Source organism: Nesoenas mayeri (genome assembly GCF_963082525.1).
Source record: "Nesoenas mayeri genome assembly, chromosome: 8".
Taxonomy (NCBI): domain Eukaryota; kingdom Metazoa; phylum Chordata; class Aves; order Columbiformes; family Columbidae; genus Nesoenas; species Nesoenas mayeri.
Window position 1 is genome coordinate 11,928,704 of NC_137554.1, and position 27,380 is coordinate 11,956,083.

The 27,380-nt window shown below is 37.3% G+C and overlaps 1 protein-coding gene across 1 annotated transcript in view; it reads right to left on the reverse strand.

The window, feature by feature from the left end:
* Positions 1-27,380, reverse strand: part of BCAR3 (BCAR3 adaptor protein, NSP family member) — a 49,537-nt gene that overhangs the window by 9,985 nt on the left and 12,172 nt on the right. Inside the window, exons 2-3 of the mRNA XM_080349293.1 lie at positions 25,402-25,441; positions 954-1,082 (exon numbers count right to left, since the gene is read on the reverse strand). Of these exons, the coding sequence (XP_080205419.1) occupies positions 954-1,061 (108 nt within the window). The 5' untranslated portion in view covers positions 1,062-1,082; positions 25,402-25,441. The remainder of the gene's footprint in view (positions 1-953; positions 1,083-25,401; positions 25,442-27,380) is intronic.

Below are 27,380 nucleotides of genomic sequence, written 5' to 3' on the forward strand. Positions count from 1 at the left end.
ACTCTAATTCTAATATTAAGAGCTCATCCCACAGCAGAGATCTGGAAGGGCTTCTTGGAAAATGCCAAGCAGCCAGAAGCATGACCAACTTTTGCATATATATTTATTCTAGCTTGCTAGTAGAAAATAAAGCATGAAGGGAAATGAAAGACTCAGGATTTTACAGTTTAAATCACCTGAATAGACAGTCACATTGAAGTTTAGAAGCCATTACTGCAGGACCCCATAAATTGTTATCTCATTATTACCTAAGTGACAGAAGCTTTCATTTTCATTCTTTGTGAATAGTGCATAGTACAAGGAAGAGTCAGAGAAATCCTATTTTTCTGTTTTGAGTTAGTCTGTTCGCATGCTGAACTCGGCACCTAGCAGTACCCTGAACTGCAGTGTGCGCGGCTGCTGCGCGGCCCCAGTGCTGCTCAGAGCTGCACGGGGTCCCGCAGGGGGAGCTCCCGGCACTCCTGGAACCCAGGCTCCAGTCCAGCGGCAGTTTCAACCTATTTTTAACTACGATTGTAAGGATCAAAATTAAGTTATTGCATAGATTTTGTAGTTTTTTGGGTTTGTTGTTCCCCCCACCCCTCCAAACTCTAAGTTCAAGGAAGAAAATAAACAAGAATGTTTTAACTTGGGCTAAGGATACCGAACCAAATTAATGTCAGTGTGTCTGAACAGCATGTGGAGATAGTACCCTCATATAAATCTTAAATTCAATTTCTGCCTTTGTTCAGTGTACACAAGTCCCAAAATATCTGTGTTTTCCATCGTCTGCCCTGAATTCTTCGTCCAGCTCATTTTATGCCAAGCTGTGATAAATACCATAGTTTTCACACAAATAAGCATTATGTTTCTACTAAATTAATGCAGATACAAGAGATGTGTATAGTACCTTAGTGCAATTATGCTTGTCTATAAACGCTCAAAGCACATTAGGCAATGCAAAGACCACGTACCTGCCGAGGAATACGTCCATGATACCAGGCATGGCTACGCAAGTCTTCGCTACTTAGCTGCAGTTCTTCCTCTAACTCCTTCTTCAGTTTTTCTGGGCTGTTGTCCATAACCTGCCTCTCCCTAGAAAACTGCAATAAAAGATTAAAAGCTTTAACTGTGCCAAGTTTAGTGATTAACATTTTACCTGGGTTATAACTTCCATCACATGATCTGCACTAGCCACTGGAATGCAGGTGCTGCTTTGAGCAGACTGGTTTGGCTTTGCTCTCTGGATTGTATTTGCAAAATCCAGCATTCGATGAGATAACATGTGATTGTTATACACTGCACAGAACAGAGCAAAGTGTTCTGTCTGTACACCAAGCTAATAATGACACACCTACAAAGTCACTTCTCTTACTTCCTCTTCCCAATAAGAATTCTAATTATAACCCCCAAAAATGGAGCTGAACCACTGGAGCTCTGCTCCAATATGCTTCCTCCTGTTTAAACTTCCATTTTAAATTCAGATTCTTACCCCCCCTCCAACCCCTTTAAACCCATCCAATTAAGAATATTCCAGATGCATCAAGACAGGCTAACCTGCACATACACAGTTGTTCAATATTTCTGTTGCACTAAAAAAAAAAAATGTTTGCCAAAGTACACTTTCAACCTTAAAAGCTTTACTTCTAATGGTTATTCAGTCTGCATGTCCAAAATATTCCATTCTTAAGGGAAAAAAAGCTCTTGTTGCCCCTTATCACAAAAAGCATGAGACCTGCTTTGACATATCTCCATCACGACTAAACAACTAGGATTTTCTGGAAAATTTCAGTCTTCATACCTTCCTGGAGTACAGGTTCTATCCTGGACCACTCTGGCTCATTAGTCCTTGTAGATGCAGTGTTGCTAACAAACGTGCATCCTCTGTAGAGAGTTGTCATGTGCTCTTTCATAAGCACTTAGAGGGAAGTTCTTTGGACTTCTTTACATTGTCCAAAAGCTGAGGACTCCAGCCCATCTATATTGTTGCTGAAGAGTTTCAAAAGCCTAAGATTTCCAAGCAAACAGCTTCATTGCAGGGAATACGATCAAGTAATCTGAGTATTCCCTCTTAAAAGAACATACATTTTAAAAAAGAGAAGGTGGGAGGGAGAGAGGGGGGCCCTCCAGCTGCAGAGCAGACTAAAATGCAACATTTTTCCCAAGTGCATAATGGTTTTTTTTCCTTAGCTTTGGATATGAGCCAAAGCTCACAGGTTCCCTTATACACTGATGTAAATATGCAACACATACATTATTTTTTTAAAAACTGCGAATTTCTTTTTGTGAATACTGCTCTCTATAGCATTTTCTTCTTCATATGGGACACTCACAGCACCTAAGCACAGGAGCAGCTGGCATACATTTAGCACTTCTTTCAACAGTCCTCCCCGGAATTTCAAACAGACTGAATTACAACAGGTTACTAGACAGCAGATTTTTGGTGGAATAATGCCAAAGAGGCATCCTGCTGCCGAGATTATTTAAACATGCTGGGAGCCCAGAGAAATTATGAGATAAATTCTCCACTTCTCTCTGCTTTTCTCAGAGAAAACTAAGGCTTCTGTTACACAAACACAAATTAGCATAATAGCTTATATAGGAAGGCAATACATAAAAACCAACCTGGTAAAGAATCACTTTTCACCTCAGTTTTGCTTCTGTGAACCATAAAAGGGTGGTATTTACCCATACAAGTGCGGTTCAAAATGGACAATCATTTTCAGTAAGGAATAAATCTTTGGTGCTTTTGTACAGTCAAGGTCTTTTACCTCCCAAACTTTATGAGACAAAAAGTCCGTGGAAGAACAAACCATGCCACAGAAAAAGACCCTCGCTGCAAGGCTTCTTTCATAAAACATGTACAACATGAAAAGACTAAGTTAATGGGTGTAGAGCCATAGAATAGGCTTGGTGAGGGCTCAAGTCCCAAAGCATATAAAAGTATCAATATGTAGTCAAGTAATGCCAAAAATATCCCCTCCACTCCAAACCTCTGTGACCTAGCAGACTAACATAGCTAATGGCACATACCTGCTACCTTTCCTTCCCAGCTCAAATGGCTGCTACCCATATAAAGCTGACTGGCACTGATTCCAGAACTAACAAACAACCATTTCACTGCCACATCTTACAGAATGACAGTAAATATTATAGCATTTTTATTAGCTGAAGAACACACAAACTGACAGTAAACTTTAAGAGCACCTTTCCCCTTATGGCATAAGGAAGTGGCTAGAGAACTTTTAAAGTGCTCCCTCCAACCTAAACAACAGAATTTAGAGCTACAGGTCTTTGCGTACAGACTAATTTCATTCATTGTATTGACACAACTTATTTTAGAAAAAACAGGCTGATCAAGCTACAGATACACATGAATTACAAATACAGCAGAGAAACCCAACTTCTGGTGGTGAAGTGGATTTTTCACTACTTGAATAACGTAACAAGACACTTATTACACTTGAATTACGTTTAGCAACACAACAAGAAAAACACCTAAGGAATCCAAAACAACTAAATTGTTAACATTCATGATTATTAGTTTGTTAAAATTCCTCTCCATCATGGTCTGCCACACTGAGCACACTCTGCCAGAGGTCAGACATCTCCTGAGATGAAGCAAACATGCTTAAATAATCCCACACAACTCTGAACTTAGTGGAAGAACTCCTGTGGCAAGCACCAATCTCAAAACACACAGGAAGGGAAACTGCCTAGGTAAGCAAGTTTAGTAATAGCACATCTTCCTGGACAGTTTTTTGTCAACTGAGACTGATTTCTTATACAACCTACATCCATTAAAGTAGAAGTGTGATTGATGAACTATCTGTAATCATACCAGCATATGCCTTTCTCTTCTTAATGCTATACCCATGGCTTCTGGTCCTGCATGAATCTCTGCATACACTGAACTTCCCATCATGCAAGTAAAGGCTCAAAAAATCACTCCAGGCACAGCCTACACAAGCATGTTAGTCTGTAAATAAGGAAGAGTGTAAGCTTAGAACACAGCAATTAGCTATGTCAATGGACTTTCTCTTAAAAGAAAAGGTGACCTGATCCACACAACGTGACACAGGTATTTCAGTCTCATTTCCCAATAGCACCTAAAAGGCAATGGACAGTAATGGTATGCTGTAAATTTGCACTAACTTTATAAAGACAAACCTTCATTTAGTATTATGTCCTCAGTTTATGCCTTAGCCTAAAACACTTTGTTTTCTCTTACCCAGTGACAGAAAGATACCTGAATTTACATTTACAGTTAGATAGTGAAGTGGATGGTAAAAAGAAATTTAAAAAAAAAAAAAAATATCTAGGACAAAAATTAAGTATATTCTAAACAAAACACATTGAAATGACACAGGGAAACTTCAAGTTTAAATTCTTTAAGATTTCCAAATAGTAACAACCCTGTCAGAGATCCCTGGAATATAAAAGCAACTCAGCAGAACTCTATTCAAATACAGATGCTTTTTCTGACCTACAAAGAACTCAGCCTAAGTATGTGCTTTCCAAAACTGTTTGTTCACCTTTTAGTCACATTGTTTCCAGTCCTGCTGCTATTTTAAGATATTCCTGCCATGCTGAGTTTTTGTGAACAGGTCTTTAAAAGAAAAATACAAAACTAGCTAGCAGTACAATATTATCAGCCTCCAACAAAAGCCTTCAATCCTACTTACATACCAAATGGAAAACCTAGAGAGCTAAGAGTTTAGAATTAGGAAAAAAAAAATCCCAGTCAGTACAGTTATCTTAGTGTTTTTAATAAATGCCATGCAAGTTTATTATATTTTACAAAGGATTTCTACTTCAGAGCCATTAAACTAAGAGCATAATGTGCTTACAGGTATAACGAGCTACCCTTGATGTTACATATTATTTTACATTTTTTCAGGCAAATCTAGCATACCAAAAACTGGAAAATATTAAAGTTAAAATACCAAAATATGATCTTATTAAGAGTAAATTCAAAGAGGACTTGAACTACCACAATATGCTGTACCTATGAAACTTAAGAACACATTTGGATGGGAATTTCTCACAATACTCTGTCATTTGTGCATTTAAGGGGTTACTTTTGAGTGTTTAGAACTCTCCAAAGAAAACTCACTACATATATCCAGCTCTTGTGTCAACCATCCTAGCTGAATTTGTCACATTAGATTAGAATAATTTTTAATTGTGCTGAATAATCTACTGTATGAGTTTGGTGGTAAACAAAATACGAGTCCCACAGTTATTCCTGTTGTTTACTGGCAGTGGATTCTTTTTCCAGTTCACATCTGCAACAACTCCAGAGAAGTACATCTACTAGTGGAATATCAAAATAGCTAAGAGGAGAATTACACATATTTCTGTATCTAAACCCAAACTTGTATCTCATGTGTTCCAGCTCTCATGGCTTACCTCAACTGTTGTTAATTAATTTCTCTCTAAGGTGATCAAGTGGTTTTTGGTGGTGGTTTGTTTGTTTGTGGGGTTTTTGTTTTGTTTTGGTTTTGTTTTATTTATTTTAACAGCTTGACATATGAGGGAAAGACTTTTAGTTTTTAGACTTTTTAGTGGTTCAAAGTCTGTCATGCTAGATCATCTCCTCCAGTTCTGATAATGCAGAATTTCGTGTCACCTCTCTTTGTATCCTTCTGGTAAAGTGCTATTTACTTAAAGCACAGCCAAGGACTGCTACAGGTACATGACTAAAAGTGGCCACATTTCCATCCAGTCTCAATTATTTCATGCTGCTTTGCACAGCTCGACCAGTTGATACTTAAATTAGCCCAGGAGGCAGCCTTGGAACCACCCGATTTCCTGCTGCCTCAAAGGTTTCAAGAGAGGAAAAAGAAAAAAAAAAAGTACTGTATCTAAATCAAATCTATTATAGCTCGCTCCCAAATCCATCTTTTCTCCAAAACTGGAGATCTGCTATGTTTCCTTAAGTGCACCACCATGAACTCTGAACTACAACTTTCTGACCCTGTAAAATCACTAGGTCGTACAGAATCTCCAAATAAATAAGGAGAGATACTTTGTGATTCAGCAAAACCTTACATTTTCTGAGGTTTGCATAGGTTTTAGCTAAGCGGATAATTTAACAGAAAGACCAATCAACAGAAAATGTGGAGGCAATGCTGGGGCAGGGACAGAAAACACCAAGAGGGACAACAAAGATGAGAAAGGAGAAACAAGGGAGGGGATACAGACACAGGACACTAAAAACATCTGGAAAAGTGAAAAATTAATGAAATTCTTCTATTTCCAAACCACTAGAGAGCAATCAACTTGTTCATACAGAAAATGAACATTTTATTGTCAAAGCTCCAATTCTGAATTCAGATATACTTCACCAGCTGCAGAGATCCCTTAAGTCTCTAACTCTGTGCTCTTGTGACTCTGATCAGACTGCCTGTCTGGCATTATGACTACAAGCAATTTAAAATATACAGTTTGTCAATTTATAATATGTCTTAATTTTATTTACAATTAGTACAATGTATGTCATTTCACTTATAACTCCAGTAATCAGCCACCAAAACCAACAGACTTGCACTAGGCATTTAAAAGACTACCCATGTGGAATCAGACACTCTATCTTTGTTTGAAAACATTCTTGTCAGCCCTCACTTTCTCCTGTACAAAAAAATAGTATCATTGCCCAAGAACTTACAAAGTGACAAGAACGCACAGAGTTATTTCTGAAATAGTTATTTTGAGAATGAACTAATGGGAAAAAGGGAGTTTCTAAATTGAGGAAACCATTTTCTGATCAACTTGGACATTTTTAACTACAACTGTGGCAATGTTCTTCAGAGGAGCAGTCAGATCTTCCAGAGTGCACCAAGTTCACACAGAACTGTAACAAGTGCTACATTAAGTAACGGGAGGTACAAAATGGATGATGGAAGTCTCTTTACATTGATGACTGCCAAATTCTGCAGGATTTTACTTTTACTTTCTAGTGGCTTAATTGGTTGGTTGAGAGAGAGCAAAAATAAACCTTCTCCATGCACAAGATAAAGGAGAGAAATCTTGAACTAATCGGAGAGATGAATTAATACAGGAGAATGGCAATTTTGAAGCCACAAAATTTCTGGGTGCTTCTTTAGGTAACAGGTGACAATTTTTGAGGTTATTGATGAAAAGATAACAAATCACCATGAAAACTTCCATCATGACTGTGACAGATCTTTAAAATCAAATAAGCTCCATCATGTGCATGTTTTCAGTCTGTCACTATGAACAACATAATCTCCCTGACATTCACAGAAAAGCAGCTATTTTTTATTAACTAATAAGGGAGACATCTGTTTGGGAGAAGGAAAATAAAAAAGGTTTTTAGTACCAAGTTCCGTCTAACGTTACTGAAGGTAATGGAAAGAATTAATTCTAGTGTACTCTGCATCCACCTTCCACTACAACACAACACTGATAACAATTCCTTAATTTTCTAGGTGACCACTTTCAGAACTAGGAGGACAGCCTCATTTCTCGAACATGGATTCGGAGAAATCCTAAAGTTAGAGTTAGTCAAATCCTAATCTCCTCATACTCAATGACCCCAAAGTTTCTGACTACTAAATCAAAAGGATTTTAGAAGTTGGGTAGTTTTTTTTCCTTAATCTGAGAAATACCTAAATGAAAGGTATTACCAAGAAGTTAAATGCATAAATATCTACTGGAAAATGTTCCCACTTCCACTGAACAGAGCTCCAGTGGCCCCTCTGCTATCTATATATATAGATATAGATATATAAGATGAGGGTATACTGCAGTGAAAAATTGAAAAACTGTATAAAATTACCATAGGAAATTGAAAAAAGTTATACTATATAAGACTCATCAAAACTCAAGCAAGACAACGGGGCATCACAATTCAAGGAGCTATACAAAATCTCATGCCATTTTGATAAGTCTTCTTTTCCCATCTGGCTGTCTGCAACAACAACAAATCTAACATCAAAAAGGCAGACCCATAATGCTGGGTGGTGATGGTTTGTAAACTCATGTTATCAAATCCAGCTGCCTCCATATACATGCTGAAACTGGATACATGAAGCTCCAGGACGCCAGTGAAACAGATTTAGACCATCACATACTGAAGAAATATTAATTAAGATCTACTATCTATAAAAAGTGCTTGCAATTCATCCAAGATAGGAGATGGCACTTGCAATGAGTAGTTGCCTATAAAACGCTTCTTACGCATGCCACATTCATAGCATTAGTACACTACCCAGTAATGAGCTAGATCAACATGCTGGAAGTTTCAAAACTTGGCAGTCCTGATAATTTGAGTGGCTTTCCCTTCTTGTGCAGCTTCAGCTGAGGGTGAATCATAGTAGAGAATTAAGAATGAAAATACTTGAACTTCAAGGTCTTTCCCCCCGATCATGACAACCATACCAGCTGGAACTAAAAAAAAAAACCAACTGTCTTGTGGCAAAGATAACTTTATTAATTTAGACCTCTTTTTAAAGTCACAATTTATCACTGATTAGTCTTAATTCTTAAGTTCTAAAAAATGCAAAAATTAAAGAACAATATTTTGCCTTGGAAGTGGTGTAAAGTCACAATTTAGAATTATCTCTGCTTTTTTTTTTTTTTTAACCACAAACAGGAGCCTCTTGCCTTGAAGTTTCCCTTTATTTTCCTCAAATATAGAAGCTGACCTTAACTGTAAACAGCTATTAAAACCAAATGGGATTGTAAAAAGTACTGACATATCATGACTGCAGAGTAAGTTGATCCAAGTTCAGACCTTCTGCACTGATAATTATATTTTTTATTAACCTATGGGAAAACAAATCAAACATCTGCTATTAAGATCCTAATTTCACATGCTAATACTACATAAGGCAAAACTTGAGTGCTCAAGTGCTATACTGTTTCCTGTGCTTTGATGGAACATAAGGAGGCATCTCTGAGCTCAGCCACATACTGTTTTCAATTATATCAGAAAACACAATTACAATAAATTTGTATCGGTGCAGAAAAAAACCTGAATCTCTCAGAGATAGTTGTGGATTTTAACACGCTTATTTATGGATCAATTTGGTATTTCATTACAAGTATAATTACTGTTAAAGCTAAGAATTAATCTCATTTAATTACACAAACTGATTTTCCTTGAAGTGGTATGTTTCCATCAACTAAGAAAGAAGACAACTCACGCTCAGTTGTTCACAACATCCCTAGGCACTTTGGCATTTCATGAAACGTAGCTAATTTGGCCTCAAGGTGCAGGCCTTACTTGATTTGACCACCAGCTCTTTCTATACCTGCAGCCACTTTTCTCTTCAAACAACACACTCCAGTTCCACTACCATCAGAACATCTTAAAATAGCAGTTCAGCAGATTTAACTAAAGCTAAATCTGCATGCTGGAACACATGCATTCAAGTCTATTTTAAATGCTGCAAATCTCTTTAAATAGAACCTTATTTTTGAAAGAGCCCAGCTGTAATTTGTTTCTACATAAAAGGATTTATTTTTTACCCTCCATACAGCAAACACTATTAATGTTTCAGTTTCTCTAGAGACTATATGGATTAGACCAAATGGAAAGTTGCCATGACAACATCACCGTTATTTTAGGTATTAGAAATTCATGCCAAGTTAAACAAAGGGCATGCATAGTCAAGAACAACAGTTTTATAACTGCTCTGACAGCAAACAATAAAACCCAATGTCATTTTAGAAGTTTTATAACAGAAAAGTTAAGTCTTATGCTTAAAATTTGAATGAAAACCAATTACAGTAACAGAAGAGCATCTTGGGCTCTCTATTCTGATGATAATTTCTGACATTTGTCCCAGTGAGATGGAGAAGAGTCTGAATCATTTTTTCAGTGTTCCCAAAAGACTGAGTCCCACACCCCACTTTCAGAAATGAACACTTAAAAGGCTACATCACTGGAGGGGAGAGAAGAGGGGCAGCTGTTCCCAACTTTCAAGTGCCTCCATCAAAGTTCGAAAGCTGACAGGTCAGAGAACAGCAACCTTCACAACCTTCTGCATTGCAAGTGCTCCAGAAAATCTATACACATTATAGAGGAACTTACAGAGCTGACACTTTGTTATTCAAAGAACAATTCAAGTATAAAACTTAAACAAAAAGATGTAAAAGCTTAAGCGTAGCTCACAGATCCTCAAAAGTAGTTAAATACCCCACCTGGTTACAATTCAATTCCCAAGTCACTTAGACACTTTCATAAATGTGGTTCTAAATGTTTATAAAGGCATTTTTGCATAAAGTGAAAGATGTCCCTGTCCATGGCGGGGTGGGGGGGGGGGGGGGGGTGGACTAGGTGATCTTTAAAGGTTTCTTCCAGCCCAAACCATTCTATGAGTATATAATTTTGTGCGTTTTGTAATTTTAAAAGTTCTAGCATATAAGGACAAGTTCAAAATTCTCTGAAGCATTTGAAAAACAGAGCTCCTGAGCACAATTGCCTACGTCTTCAGCAAGTAGGTGAAAAAGTTAGGGAACCAAATGGTCTGATCAGTTAAATTCTGAAAGCTTGAAACTTTGCTGAAATTCTCTTCAGCAAGTCCCATACTGAGGCATTTTTAAGTTAGTGCCTAAGAATAAAGACAGTCAGCTTCAGCCTCATAAAACTGCAAGTTGTTTAAGCCTCTCTCTGAGACAATGGTGAAAGCTAAAGACGTTCTTTAGAACAGAAACACACTGTACCCAACCACTGTATAAAAACAAACACTTCTGAACAAAACCTAAAAGCATTACTGACTAGCACACTCTGTATTCACTGTTATTGAAAAAGGGCACCTACCTTGACTCTGATAATAGACTTACGATGATAAAAGCAGCAAAATGCTGCAATCAGCATTTGAAAAACATTATAATCCTTTGGCATTTTCAATTCTGCTGTTTGTGATTCCTCAAAACAGAAGATAAACAGTCACTATTAGCAGTTTCCAGAGGTTTAGCAAGCTCCTTAGAATCACCACTGCTTGCCAGAGCTGCCACCCCCCCTACTTGTGTATCAGTTCAGGACACTTTGCACAGCTGAAGCTGATACTATCAATTCAGTGGCTGCTGGCACGCTTGCTTCCAGCGTGCCCTATAGAGAGTGCCAGAATGCCCATGTGAACTGCTTCACTCACCAGTGAAATCTTAGCTCCTCTATTTGGTATCCCCTGACTCAGAGACGCCTTTAAGCCACCAGCAGAAGGCAAACTTCTCCATGAGAAGCAATACCTGACTGTCCCCCTGTGCTGATAAAGGCTTAATCAGTTGTTCCAGCTCAGTCATGCAATGTTTCTACCTGCATCATCAATAATATGCACATAAAACACATAAAAGAAAAAAACAAAGAGGAAAAGCAGTTGATTACTGTTTGATGACTATTCATGCTCAAATAAGAATCACATCATTAAAGATTAGGTAACCAAGGAAAATGATAAATCTGTTTATTTTTAATTAGGAAGCTTCTGGCAAGCAGTCCTTGGAAAAAATAGCAAGAAACCAACACTGTCAGCATGGTCAATATTAGCGGCGCAACCAAGGTACCTTTAGTATTTAAAGCTATTAGTGGACAGCTTTAGCTTGGTGATAGTCCCGTGGGATTGTGCAAACTGCTAGGGAAATAAAGGACTGTATTAAAGAACACCTCTGATTTGGCAAAGCAAAAATAAACACTAAAGCAAAATAAAAAGCAGCAATTTTATTTATACCTGTGATTCTGTTCTTTTAGACAGCACAGTCCATAGCTTACTGATTAGTAAACCACTCACCAGTAAAGAATCTGTCCTACACACCTCTAGACCATCTCAAAAACGAAGGCAAAAGAAGGCAAATAACTTGTTTAATTATAATAGCTCACCTCCAGACCTCCAAGACCTCACCTCCATAGCAGCCCAGTTAACAGAGTTGGTGAAACAAAACAAAACGCACTCAATTGAGCGGTATAAGAAAGCCTGTAACACTTAGAAAAAAGAGAAACTTTCAAGAGAACGGTCATTTATAACTTGGTTGGTACCAAAAACTCCAAAAGTCACAGATATTTCAGACCTCAGATTAGGAATAAGTCCCAAGGAGCGGTTAAAAGGAACAGTTACTTGTCTTTTGCTTCAGCAACAAATATATTCCATAATTAGCAGGACACACAAATTTAATGCTTATTGATGTCCTCAGGTATTACTTGCAAGGCAATACTTCTCACCTAATAATAGAGCACTTCCTTCCCACATTGATTGAACAATGGGAAGTGCCCTCAGTGCCTGCATCAAGTTGCAAATAATGACTTTGAAGATGCAGTCCTGCTGCAGCTGGGGAGAGGAAATGCCTTTCCAAGTACTTCACCACAAACTCAGACAATGAATGAGTAGATAAAATACTAAGGATGTGAAAGCATCCTTATTTTCCTCTACTCTATGCTACAGCCTATTTTAATTTACTTTCTTTTTCCACTTCGAGGAAATCCATAGGATTGCTTTCACAGGTAGCCAGAGAAAAGACAAAACTACACCCTGCAGAACTCCAAACACAAAAGTCTCAACTGTGACTTCTTGTCTGGATTTTTTGGGGACTGTGGGAGGACATCTCATCAAGAATTGTATTTCTGAAGAATTTTCATCACGAAGCTCTTACAATAACACCCTAATTTAACTTACAGAAGCTGGGGGGGGTTGACAAGGGAAATTACATTCAAGGATGCATCAGTTGAGGCATTTCTGCTTTATAATAGTGACCAAAAAAAGTACTAGTATCACTGCACAATACACTAAAGTTTCATTTAGAATATCATTAACAGAAACTATCAAGACAAGTAACTCCAAATTACAGCAGGTGACAAGAAGGACAGTTAGGACAACTGATCCCTTTTGGCGGCAGAAACCAATGGGTTTAGCAGTGCAAAAATAAGGTGAGGCACTTTTGCTCTGAAAAGAATTAAAAGTAAGTTCCAGAAAGGATAGGAGTTCTTTATTGACTAAAAGAAAAGGACAAGAAGCATTATCACCTAGCAATGAGTAAACCTACAACAGGATTTTAGACAAAGGTTCTCAGTCATCACCAAGAATAAAACTCCCCAGCTTTCAAAAAAAATGAGGGTTGGAGCGGCAGTTCTAATAAAGTACAGCATGAAGCACTTTAAAAAAAGAAAAAAAAAATATTCCTGAGTCCCCATAGTAGTGTAATACAGTATTTGTGACAACAGAGAGGATGCAGTATGCTTTATGTATTAATGTTTTCCTACTTTGTTAAACACTAGATTACAAATCCAACCGTTATAGTGGTTCACTAGCCAAAACATGCACATTTCCCCAGGCCTTGATAATTTTATGCGTACAGTCATGTCTTACAGAAAGACCCATTAGTTTTGCAACTCCTTGTATGGTTCATTTACCCAAGAATACTTAACTGCTACCGTACTATAGGCCTAGTTTGAACTACATAATTCTCAATATGGTTCCTTCCCCTGAAACAAGTAGTTAAAAACAAGAGGCAAAGAACAAAGTTTTTGTATATGAATCATCTTCCCAAACCTTTTCAAGAGGACCTAGATTCCCCCTCCAGTCTTCTCCCTACTGAGCCAAAGGGACAAAATGGGTATATCTTCAACAGTTTCCCTAGATTGTGGGCACAATCTTCCCTCTACAATGAGAACAGCACAGCTCAATCTGGAAAGTAAATTTGGCCTTGTACGCATTCAATGGGGGCATGCCTATTTTTCATTTGAAAGGTTTGTTACCAAGCAGCAGTGAAAAAAGCTTAAGTGTTACATCCACAGCTCAACATGAACAGCAGGGCGTAAATTACAAATGGTAATTGCCAGTTCCTTATTTCCTGTCTGTAACGGAGTAAGTAAAGAATCAAAAATTATGCATGCTGTGAAAATGCCAGAAATAATGAACCTTAAAAAATAATATTGTACAGTAACATATAGCAGCTGCTGACACGTTTTATCAACAGCATAACTGGCAGGGAAGAGGGTGCTTTATTTAGATAGTGAATCTGTTTCTTTAAAAAAACCAAAACAGATGGGATTTTTGTTTTTATTAAAGGTTAACATGACTTCTGCACATCTAGTTCAATGAATGGATGACATCATTCTTAAGAGCCAGAATCAGAACCTTTGCATGACATTGTGATGCACCAGTATGAAAATTAAGACTACTGGAAGTTTGGTATGATAGACCCTGCACGGCTGGCTATCATGAGGCTGTTTCCAGCCCCGATGATCAAGAACAGCCTTCAGCCTACTCCATGTTACACTTTATAGGTTGAGAAGATTCACACTTGTAAATATTGACTTAGAGAAACAAAGGATGGTTTAGCCACATTTTCAATCTCTTGTCCTGTGACTTTTTGCTGGGCCTTTAACTCTGCACATGAGAAATAAATCATCTGTTTCTTGCATCTTAGAAACATCAAATATAATTTTTCTGCTAAGTCAGTCTACTGATGCATCTCTAATGCTCTCCAGCAACAACAGATCAACCATCAGCTTCATTTCTTTGTTTTCAAAGATCCTTGTCAAGAATCTTAAAATATTTGATAATCCCTTCATCTGTTTGTAAGGATGGCTGACTAGTGTAGTTTTGATAACTAAGTTTATTACGAAAGGATTTAATTTTTCTGAGTTTAAGGATACTTGATCATATATTCTGTGTTGAGTTCCTAAGAGTCCATCAGGAACAGCAATTAAGGCGTTTTTGCTGAGCCCATCTGTGTTATTATAAGGCCTCTAGAGTTATTTAGGGTGTTTTCATGGTCTGGTTTAAATTAAACTTATCAAGCACTGCATATTGGGACTGTTCCCTCAACACACCTAAACTGTGCCCAGTTCTACTCACAGCATATTGCACATGCAGGAGTTGGAAGCTTTCACACTGAATAGTCTAAACCTGCTCTGGGGGAATCCTTTTAGTTTGCTTTAATTGCACAGGTTAAACAAGATAGAATGCAGGGATCATTTCTCTATGGGGTTTGGTTTATTTTTCTCCCATCACCAAAAAAAAAAAAAAAGCTTAAAAGCTACCGAATTCCTTATAAGTATAAACACATAAAAACTCACAAGCAGTCTGAAGTTATCAAAACATTCTGCTGATCTACAAGAAGCTATTTTGAACCAAATAGCACTCGTGTTCATGGAAGTGCTTATAATTCACACAATTATTATTTGTGATTTCATATTACACAAAATAACTTCAGACTAAAGTATATGAGGGAATTAGTGGCTTGCCTCTAAGTCCTACATCAACAAATCATTTAAACATTTAAATCGGTCTAACAAGATTCAGTGAAATACAGATAATGCTGTAGCTTTCTCTCCACTAAATGAAAGTAAACAATCCAGGCAGAAAGCCAGCTGTAAGTGAAAGAAAGCATGGTGTACTGCACAAGGGTCAACAACATAAATCTGACTTGCTACAGCATGCAGCCAATCCTGAGCACGCTGCTCATTGTCGCTGCACTAATGATGCCATATGGAATACAGATATGTCCCAATTACACCGTGCACATGCACAAACTATGGTTGTGAGCACCTGTGGCTATAAAAAGGCACCTGTGAGGTTGTAATAAAGTACAATATGAATAAAATTTGAAACTAAAAAAAAGGAAAAAAATCAAAGCATTTAAATCTCCAGATTGAAATATTCTTCATTTAATACATAACACTCTTCTCTCAAAGTAGTTATTCGCTCTTTTTAATGTGAGAAAAAGTCAGGAAACAACTGATAAATAATTTGTCCATGCAAACAACATCTTCACAATGCCCACTACCATTTAGTTTTAATACTTAGGCCCTCAGACATGGCCCAGCATCTCTAAAAAAGTTCTGTGGGGGATGTCTCCAAATACAGGCAGTGCCCAACTGTTCACAGCTGAACACTTTTTATGGTGTAGAATAAGTGGAAGAAAGCAGATGACAACACTGTCAGAAAGTGTTGCTTACTTTTATCTGTTCCTAACTCAACTGCCTATGGGTGTATAAAGTCGCACAACCCAGATCATGCTTTCCATTCCTGTGTCAATTCCTAAAAGAACTGACTCTCATATCCTCTCCTATAACCCCACTTCCTGCTACCTGTTTTTTGTGCACCTTCTGATCATAAATCAATAGATACAGCTGCAACTGTAATTATACTTGTTTGCATTGCAGGAGTGTGGTATGAGGTAGATCAGCATAAATTCTTCCTCCTCTATTGCAGTTCCATAAGGCAAAGTCAGAAATGTGCTGCTGTTGTACAGGAATAGTGAGAAAACAGAATTTGCATCTGGTTAGTTTTCAATGCTGCCTGAATACATCTCTTTGAAAATCCAACTCATATAAAAAAACAAAAACAAACAAACAACAACAAAACACAACAAAAAACACCCACATACACACAAAAAAAACACCCACAAAACCAAACCCAAACATATTAGCACCTATAAGAAATAAGCGCAAAACCTGCTTACAAGCTTCCTACTAGGTCTTAATTTGCACTTTCAGACACCTGAATACATTTGAAAAATCTTCTATTTTATAACTAAAACATACAAATTTTAAAGTCATCTGGCAATAGGCCTGTTTTTCTTATTACTCATCTTCCCATTAAGGCGCTGCCAGGTTTTATTGATCCAACTAAAAACTACTATACATGTTCTTGAGCTCCATCTACTGTCTGCCAACCCGTGTACAGACATGAAGCAATTTTGTAATGTCTCACCCATCCTCAATTTATTCCTTGGGTTGGAAAAAATAAAAAGTAGGAAAATATGAAACAGTATGAATTTCCTTTTGTTCAGAATTAGTTCACAAATTGTGGCTCATGTTTTCTTCTCCTTCCTGTTGACCAACCTGTCATGAGTCTAACTTCAGCTTTGCTGGACACAGTACAAGAGCTCCCTCGCAATACGAAAAGAGGCCATTACCACAATCACTAACTTCAGATTTCTGGTTTTGAGAGTGACCCCAGTCCTGTTAACGTAAAGTGTTTGTTTGTCTGAGATTTACACTGACTCCAAATACAATTCAAATATATCAAAAAATCTGTTATTCATCAGAGTAACTGGAGGCATTTTCCTTTCACACCAAGAGAGATTTTGGATGTGTAGCACTTGAAAATAAAACTCACAAATCACTTGGGCTCTATCAGAGCTTAGTTTTTCAAAAGTCTTTATCGGTACATAAGGGTTTGAAGAGGCCTGTCTCTCTCCCACATTTTCGCACAATACACTTTGATGAAGCAAAACCAGCAAGCTCACCACTGCTCATGTACCTTCCTTTCAACCAAGTGCTTGGTTTCTAACAGTATCCAACATATAAAAATCTCAGGCAACCTGCTCCTTCGACAGCACACATTAACAGATGGCATCCCAACCAAAATGTACTAATGCTCCTCCTGCTGCTCTTGCCACAGGCCAAACTGTATCTAAACAGCATGTCTCCAAAAAGTGGCAAAATGTACAATGTACCAGTCTTGCTCTAATTATTATCTATAAACACAGCCTAAGAGATCAGGAGCCTCCATAGGCTTTATCCGTAAAGTACCCAAAATGCTTACAAATAATTTGCCTTCTAAACTACATATGCACTCCCCCTTGTGGTTCCGTTACTTATATAGATTTAAAAATGTTTCTGGAAGGTGTTGCTGCAAAGAAGTTAAATATAAAAAATTTCAGGTCCCAGTCAACTTTTGCTTTTAGTCCATCTTCAAAATGATGAAAAGGACCCAAAATCATCAGTAGCATCTTCAAGGCATAGTTCCTGTGGAACAACACTGAAAGCCCAAAATGAACAGAAAAATAAGTATTCCACACAGGAAACACAGCTCAGCAACAGTTAACACAAAGATGGTAGACTGTAGTCATATCTCTACTGTTATTAACAGTTCAAATATCTCACATGAAAAGGAGTAAAATTCTGTGTGGCACTCATACAACCAGACAACGTCTTAAAAGTAAAACACACCAATTTTTTTCCCCTTGCTTTGAAAAGTCCTTTCACTGACACCGTCGTTTTGACTTGGGGATATTATCAATAGCAACGTGTAACTGTCATCATTTGAGAGCTAGAGGCATTAATATTTTTGAGAGAAAGGGTAATTAATTTAAATCCAAAGTTCACAAGATTGCTAGAGACAAAATATGAATAATATTTCTTTGTACCCCAAAACTTCTGGTCTGTGTTTCAGATTCAGACCTGTCCAGCTTATGTTTCTCATCTGTGAATAGGGCTTGATAGTAGTTACTGATCATCTAATAAAGATATTGAAAAGATCAATTAAGTGGCTACTCCCAGTAGTATTACTACTGGTGCCAAGAAAATTAATATAAAGTAATTTTATAGGCAGTTTTCAAACCAAAGCTCAGCACAATCTCAGCACATGACTCCAGATCAGACATAATTTAAGAGTCAAGGAGGAATAATGCAGGAAGTAGAATAGAGACAATAACAGGGTCAAATTCATTAGAGGGCAGATATAAGATTAACCCTTAGCATGCAAATAGAGAGAATGCACACTGCTCCAAGAATTATTAATATTTCAGATTTACCAAAGCATACTCAGCATTACAAAAGATGCTCCATAAGCAAAACCCCCTCCATTTCAGCATCAGGAGAAGGGAATGCAAGAGCCAGTGCTACAAGACTTCACAATAAAGGCCAGAATAATTAGAAAGCCACTATCTACTTGACTGAATTCATATGAGGATTATCATTCACAAAGAAAAAAAAAAAACAAAAACACAACAAAAAAACCCACAAACAAACGGCCCACAAAATCCCCAGATCTTAGAGCTAATCAGGTCATTCAGGAATTGCAGGCTGGGAAAGAATAAAAACCCTCCAACAATAACGGGCTATCTTGGGAATCTCTCTACTAGGAAAACATGAACTAGGACAGTAGATTGAAAAGTCCACTGTCTTTCAGAGCTGTAGAACCCTACTTTTTGCATATTTACTGCAAAAAATGGTTTAGATTTATCACTTTGCACCCAAAAGATTACAGAATTGCTGACTCAACCATCTTTTCAGAGACTAGCCTAGTTGGTCAAACAAAATTCAACATGAGAAAATACTGAAACTTGGGTGTAAGATCATGGATAACTGCATTCTATTAAATATAAAAGTTTTCATTAACTCCAAATAAATAGGGTGAGATTTGCATAATGATTTTAGGGGAATTAACTACTTGAGAGCTGCTGATTTTCAACTACCTATATGTAGTAGAACCCAAAATCTTTTTTGAAATTTTCCTGGACTGCTGAAAACTTTTAGGAATAACTATGATACATACTTAAAGAAATAGTTGTCCCTTCTAAGTAGAGAAAGGTCACATGTCGTAAGAACCAAGCCTACTATAAGGCTGAAGAAAAAATTCTACTACCCAAAACTTCAGTACTACCAGAACAGGATTAAAAGTACAAGACAAGATAGAATCATAGAATCATTTACTCTGGAAAATACCTTTAAGATCATCAAGCCCAGTCGTAAACCAAGTCCACCACCAAACCATGTCCTTAAGTGCCGTCATTTACACATCTTTTAAATACCTTCAGGGATGGTGACTCAGCCACTGTTCCAGAGCTTGATAACCCTCTCAGTGCAGAATTTTTTCCTAACATCCAATCTAAATCTCCCCTGGCACAACCTGAGGCCTTTTCCTCTCATCCTATCGCTTGTTACTTGGAAGAAGAGACCAGTGCTCACAGATTATTTGTCCAACTTATTGCAACAGCCAAAACTTATCCCACTAGAAAATTAAATCAAGGTAACAAAAAGAATAAAGACAGATAAAAAAAAAAATTATCTGCATGTGCTAAAAAGATGATTTACACCACATTTTAGGAAAAACTTTCCCACAGTAACAATTAAAATACCTTTAGCCTAATCTAGTTTGGGAAGCAGAACAGATTATATTGGGAGGCTGTGAAATCTCTTTTACGGGAGGCTTTGAACAAATCAGAAAACCTATTCTAACAATCTCAGTATCACTCTGACAAAGAAAATTCTCAAGTTCCCTCTAGGACCTACTTCTACAATTTAATGACAGGGAGAGGGGAGAATCTTTCCCCCACATTCTATGCCCCTGGAGAAAAGAGCAACAAACTTCCAACAGTCAGGCTACATATTTTTATTACTATGAAAGTTACAATTAAATTATTATGAAAAATGTTATTTTAATAGCCATGACTTGATTTAAAAAATAAATATATATGCTTATAGTGGTTTTTTTTCTCTCCAGCAGAGAGCACTGTATAACCAGCAACCACTCCTCAAGCATCAAAACTGACATTTTCTTTGTGAGACAGATACCTGTATTTAACATTAGATTGGTACTAACAGGATCTTGTTTTTCTGAATGATACAGTTTGTATACAAGAGGCAACTGCTACAGCGTGAAGCTTCAGTTTCTACTAAGCAGAGAAACATTGAAAAAAAGGTAAACATCTCTGATTGAAACATCATGAACACCAATAATGATCTTTGAGTTGGACGTCAAATCTGTAATGACAGAAAGAGATGTGTGAAGTCATAGTCACCTATGGGCATACTTCTTTTCTCCTCAACAAAATACATTTCATCTGATAATTCCACTTCCTGTGATGCTGTTGCCCTTGCTACAGTTGCAAAAAAAAAAAAAGGGGGGGGGGGGGGGTGGGTGCAGAAATAGAGCTACAGATGGAAAAATAACTTCCTGATCATTTGGTGCCTCAGTGTTAGGCACTCCTCCAAACTCCAGTATCTAACGTCTAAAAGCCATCAGGCAATGCAGAAACCCAACCAACTTCCTGCTCACAAGTCACAACTCGCATCTCAACAGGCAAGTCTCCACAGGAGAGCGACTGCAGCAGCTCATGCACAGGCACACACTGTAGATGGCAACTTTTCCAGTGTCTCTAATATATTTCCATGTCTAAAAAAGGCTCCTTGCAATGAAATTACAATGTCACCAAGAAGACTCCTTTCCCAAATCATGACTACTCATCATGCTGACACAGATTTTCTTTTTCTAAACTTTCCCAAACATATATAGAAACTTTGCTTTTGATAGTATTCTTACCATGTTATCTTCTTGGCACAGCTATTAGAACCATGAGACAAACAGCCACAAATAAATGTGACTAGCATCCGCAATATTATGAATTTGTGCAATCAACTGTAAAAACTGTGCATCAAAGTTCTGTAAAGTTGAATTAAACCCACAAAATACTATCTTGTAAAGCTACAGATAACAACCAACATGTCGGAATATCAAAGTTTTATTTTCAGTTGCACTCAAAAAGCCACCATAAATGACAATTTCTATGACAGCTTGCTTTCTAACAAAATCAAGGAGGAGTAAAAACAGGGGTAAATGAACACTATGGGGCTGAGACAAACAAAAATCCTTCAGTAGAACTTCACAAGGGAATCATGTTTTTCTGCAGCTGTAACTTCCTCAGACCAGTGACAGTTTTTTCAAGTCTGAACCTAAATATAAACTTCCCTCATGACCATGCTGAGTAGACAATCAGTCATACATTTTGTAATTTTTCCACTAAGAGATTAAAATAAAACTCCAAACCTCAGGCCATAATAATATTTGTCAAATCATCACTGATAAGTATTTCTGTAATTATTAGCACTATTTCTACAGGAAAAGCTCAAAAGGTTTCCAGGAAAGGAGGAGAGAAATCTGTTGGGTTTTTGGTGGTTTTTTGGTTGTTTTTTTTTTTTTCCTTTCTTTCATTCCACCCTGATACGGCCTTAACAATTACAGCACAGACTTCTACTAAAAGATCCTAAAGTATTTACAGTGAATAGGAATGGGACAGAAAGCTATCTTTAGTTCACACGAATTTGATAAAAACGACTCTGACACACTCAAAGCTGCCAGCACTTGATCCTTTCTCCCCTGCAGGAGTCTGTTCTGTGGATGTGCAGACTCAGGGTGTGGGAAGAACCTGCTGAGACTACCAATGGATCTATTATTTGGCTCATAAAACTTGTAAAAATCTCACAGAAAGTACAACGTGCTATTGTGTCCGCAAGTCTCTTTCATGACTTGGTTAGCAGCCTGACTCAAAGCAGTCTGGCCTGTTTTCTCTTCTACCATAAAAGGGTTTTTGAAAGAGCCATTTAACTGTGACCATGGTTTCAGCAACGCTGTGAAGACAAAGGAAGAGTTGAAGCCATAGGGACATTTCAGTATTCAGACTCCAGCAAATCAGTACTTTTTTTTTCCTTAGAACTTGCTTTTGCGTAATTAGCTCTCTTTATATACTGCATCAACTAATACATCAATATTCAAGATGCAGGAAACTGCCACTTGTGAGCTGTAATTTAGATTCAAGTATTAGAAACCATATCCGTACAGAGCATTGTCTAAAAAACCATCTTCAGATAATTAATTTTATAGTCAGTGCTTTCTATCTTGTATATTGAAGAGAATAAAACAGGAGAAAAAACAAATTAGTTTGCCTTTCCGTTGTCCAAAGTATTTCTAAATACAAGAAATTATTTGTATTGCTTTTAGTCACCAGATTCTAGCAAGGAAAAGGTTTGTATAAAAAGCATATTGATACAGTCAACTTTTGAGTTTACCATCAGTCTCTCTGCACTATACAGCAATGCCTTCTTGTAATCACTACTGCCACAATAAGCACCATTATATTCTCCACAATATATGCTTCGCACTGTGAAACAGAGCACACTCAATAAAAATAATTAATAACTGTGTTACTTTTCCTCATACCTGAATGAATTCTATGCCTTCTGTTTACAACAGAGTCCAGTTCTGAAGAGATGCAGAAGCAGATTCTGAACAAGTATTAACTATGTTTCTCATGCGACTCAGAAGCATGTTTGCATCACTGCAGAAACAGTCCTAATGTGCAACTGTGAAGCTGCAGGATCAGCTCTGTGCCCAGCTTCTCTTTTAAAAATTACTTTTTTAATATAGCTAGTTTAACACTAGCTGCTTCTCTTGGAGTTGAAGTAGTCCAGGTAAGTGCAGCCTGGTAATGTGGATTAGTTATAAGCACTCCCAAGAGTGTTCCTGTTGGTTTCTTCCTATTCTCTTACTATCTCTTCTTCATTTAAATGTATTTTTTTCACCACTCAAGCAACATCTGTGAAAGCCTACCCAACTGGCACCAACCCTGCTTGCTCAAACTAAATATGCACACATTCTATGTCAATAAACTTGTGCAAATGGCGATGTTGGTACAAGCATAGTGAGATTCTACAGAAATCTATTCTTGAAGCTTTGTAACTTGAGTAGGCTAGTGTTCTGCAGTCTACACCTGATTTAACACTGCCATCATAATTTCTTCAATGAGCTGGAAAAATTATAAACAAGTATGTAATAGTTACCTTACTTAAATATTAGAAGACAATGGATACATCGTGCTGAATCTTAAGCCAATAAAGTGGGTTCCAAGATCCTGTTATGAATTCAGGTACATCTTTTACAGTCATAGTAAATTGATAACAAATTCTTGATAATGGTCCTCCTTTATTTGGCATTAATTATATTTTTTTGTGAAAGAATACATTTCTGGAATCAGTTTTGTTACTAACCTGGACTTCTACAGTCAAAAAAATGTGGTTTGGGGCTATACTTAATAGAAAGCAATTTCTGCATATTTTTCAAAGTTGTAGTTTAAGATGTCTAGAATTCCTGTTATAATACAATTTAACTGAAAACCAAACTTACAGTTTACTAAAGATAGGGATATGGAGAGAAAAAACTGAAAGAGGAAGGAGAAGGGGATTATAATTCTTGTATCTTCCCTCATAAGTCTCTTTTCCTCAGGCTTTCCTCCCTAACATCAAAGTTTTAATAGCTAAACTTAGCACCACTGCTATTGACAAGAGTCCAAGACAAGCTTCTGCTAGAAAAGTTGAAAAGATCAGAAACCACATTTATAATATAGAACTTGCTGCAACAAGAAAAGGCACATATATTGATGAACTGGCACATGAAACCTCTGCCTTCTACGTGTCCATATTATTAAAACTGTAACAACGTACTCTGTACAGCATAGTGCAAGACACACAGTAGATTATATAGAGCAATTAACATGTCCACCACTTTGTTGCCTTTGGCATCCCCTCTTCTACAGTATTCTTCAGAAAGCTCTTGGCTTTCTCTGTCTCGGCTACTTTACCACATCCCAGCTTTGGGCTGGCATTGAGGCCAGAGAGCTCCCAACACTGAGCTAACTGTTCAGAGCAGAATTCCAGCAGCAGTCCTCAGAGCCCCCTGGCAGCCCCTTTTTCCATAGACTTCTGTGTTCTGCTCTTCCCCTTCTCTTCTTCTAAACGCTAATTCCTACCTCCCCCAACCCTAAGCAGAAAGTCCAGCAGAGGAACCCTCCACACTTTGAGACAAATTAATTCTCTGCACTTTCCTTTGGCAGTCCCCTCTCAACACTGCATTACATTCTCCTAGCTTACTTCTTCAATCACCTTGAACCCTAATCTGGGCACCTTTCCATTTCCCTCAACTATGAACACCCACAGAGGGAATTCTAACAGCAGAACCCAGCTGATCGGCTCTCCTCAGTCTCTTCCTTGCCGCAACTCTAAGCTGAAGCAGAAATTCATGTGTCTGAGAAATTCAGGCTGTCTACATGAATACCTACAGAAATAATCTAATTTCAAAGATAACCTGTGTTTATCAGACACTTTTCAGAAGATTACAGTCTTTTAAAAGCGAGGGAACAAAGCCCAACAATTAAAGCAGCCTGCTGTTGAGAGACATGACATAGAAGCCAGATTCTTTCAAGGTTCTGAGAAATAATACTCACTTAAATGAAACATGTTGAAAGGTACTCATTCAGTGGAAATGACAGCTACTGCAAGAGACTCTCAATACAGAATCTCAGCCCTAAGGATTCTTCCAAAATTTCTATGTTATAAATCCAAGACTGATTTTTGAATAAAATTCATTAATACTCCAGATTATTTTTTGTTTATTCTAACAAAATACTTATTTTTATGTTTTTCTGCTGTCTGATCTTGTACAAAAGGAAAACAGAACTACTTACAGTTTTGCCAGGATTCCAGTTACTTTTTGGACCAGAAGCAAATTTTTGACTGTCATGTTAGTAAGTACATAGCTAAAACCATGAACCTAAATCTGACATTTTTATGATCTTTTCAGATATATTCCTTTACCTCCTCAGAAATCCATGAGAAAGAATTATGGATTCTTTTAATCTGTTAACAAAGGCAAGATCATAAGTAGACACGATATAACTGAAAAGACACCCCAATATAAAAATGCAACCTACCCCCAAAGCACAATGCCCAAAAATACTTCACTGAAGCATGCAGAAAATAGTCTGACATATATAACTATTTTTTCTGCAGCAAAAGATAGACAGAAGTACTACTTGACTATAAATGGCTGGAAATGCTCTGGCAATGTTGCTTATATACAAAATACAATATTTTGAGGGTAAGAAAAGGTACCTTACCTTAACATATTCCAAAGTAGGATCCAGAATATTCTGATCTCTGTAAGAAAATGGGGTGAGGAGGGAGGAAGACATAAAAACAAAACAAATGGTGAGTCCAGATATAATGTCACATGGAAGAGACGCATTCATATGAGCAATAGGCTAATAGGTCATGTTAAAATCCTTATTAAAAACTGTGTGTTATAGGTTTGGGAATGAAAGTTAATTATACAGTTTTAAGCAAAGCAAAAACAATTTTGAAGTTTCAACAGATGGCTGAAAATATTTGTATACTCCCTAAAACATCTGAGCTAAATTTTAAGAGAGCTCTCCTAATGGCCTCCAAATTTATTTCTTTGCTTGTATGTTTTCCCTTTTAAGCTACTGCTACTCATAGCATTAGGAGGGCATTGCTAACACAAGAAAATAAAAAGCAAGACATTCACTTTTTATATAACACAACAAAGAATTCATAGATGTGCAACAGTAGGATGCTTTACATTTGGAAAAATAAATATGTTCTTGCACTCTTTTAAAAAGTTATCAAAATTATAACCATCTCAACATAATAATTACTTGAAAGTCAGATAATCAAGTCATTGCCCTCTTTCAAAAATAAAAGATTTCTTTGCAGGTTTGCTATATGCACAGATAGCAAAGGGCACAGAAGCTTAAGTGAAGAGCCCTGTGGATCAACTACAACTATTTCCATAAGATAAATAAAACCAAACATATATTTCCAATGTTTTTTGTATATTTGTTTTTGTTTGAGCACTAGCAGGTTAACAGAGTATGCAATATGTGATTGGATGCTTTATAAAGAACCAGGGGTGACATACATGGTGCTGCCTTAAAAACAAACATGTAACAGGCAAAATGACAACCTTGCAAACTTACAGAGGAATCGGGAGCATGTTATAGCAATCAAGTTTGCCACACAGGCAACATATGCCCCATAAACTGAGAAAGAGAATCCCATTTGGTGGAAGTTATGATGATGATGTAACAATGGAAACCTAATAAGCAGCTTTGGATATGTAAAAATTGGGTTACAGTGGAATCAATGAACCCAGAATACAGTCTAAATTCCCTGTGTTGTTTTGAATGTAATTGTGTATCACCTGAAACTAAGTTATTGTTTTATATTCAGTTTTTAGTCCAGAATACCTATACAGAGGAAAAACGGGGCCCTCTCTCTTCTTAGCCATGCCCATAAATGATGGTGCTCAGCTCTGCAGGCTGGATCATGGGTTACTGATTCACACTATCCCAATATTTATCAAGGTTCAAGTTCCATTCCCAGCTTAGGTTTTTTTTTTTTAAAAAAAAAGAATGCTGCCAAATTTAATGGAAATAGACTGTAGACCATTTGAAACTTTTTCCTAGCCAACATACAAAGAAGGGGCAGCTTGGTAACTGTATGCACATAAAATATGCAAAAGCATACCAAAGAAAACAGGGGTAAAGCACAGAGAAAAAAGAAAAATTATGTTTCTAAACAGAAAACAATTTTCTTTCTCCACACTTCAGCCTTGTAGGGACTCCACTGTTCCCACTGTCAGGTACAAGACAAAAGATATTTAGGACAGACCAAGCAAAAGCAAAATGAAAGCTTTAAGAAAAAACAGTCTGTTTACTGCTATATAAAGGAGGAAAATCAGAAGAGGAGGGAAAAAAGTGACTGACATCATCCACATGACAGAAGTGCTTTGAAAATTTTGGCTTTAGGTGTAGCAAATCGCTTCACAAGTACTATGATATTTAACTGGTAAGCTGTCACACAACAAAATGTAGGAAACCCTGCAACTCACCACAAGTGCAGGTTATCCATAAAGATGTTTATGTTGTAGCCCTGGTCACTTCAGATACTTTCTCCTGCCAGACTGACCCCTCTCTCTCCCCACCTTCCCTTGTTGTCCAAGTCTTCACCTTTGTGCATGTTTTTTGAACTTATTTTCGAGGAGTGGTAACTTTCATTGATGTGCATTAACTAACAG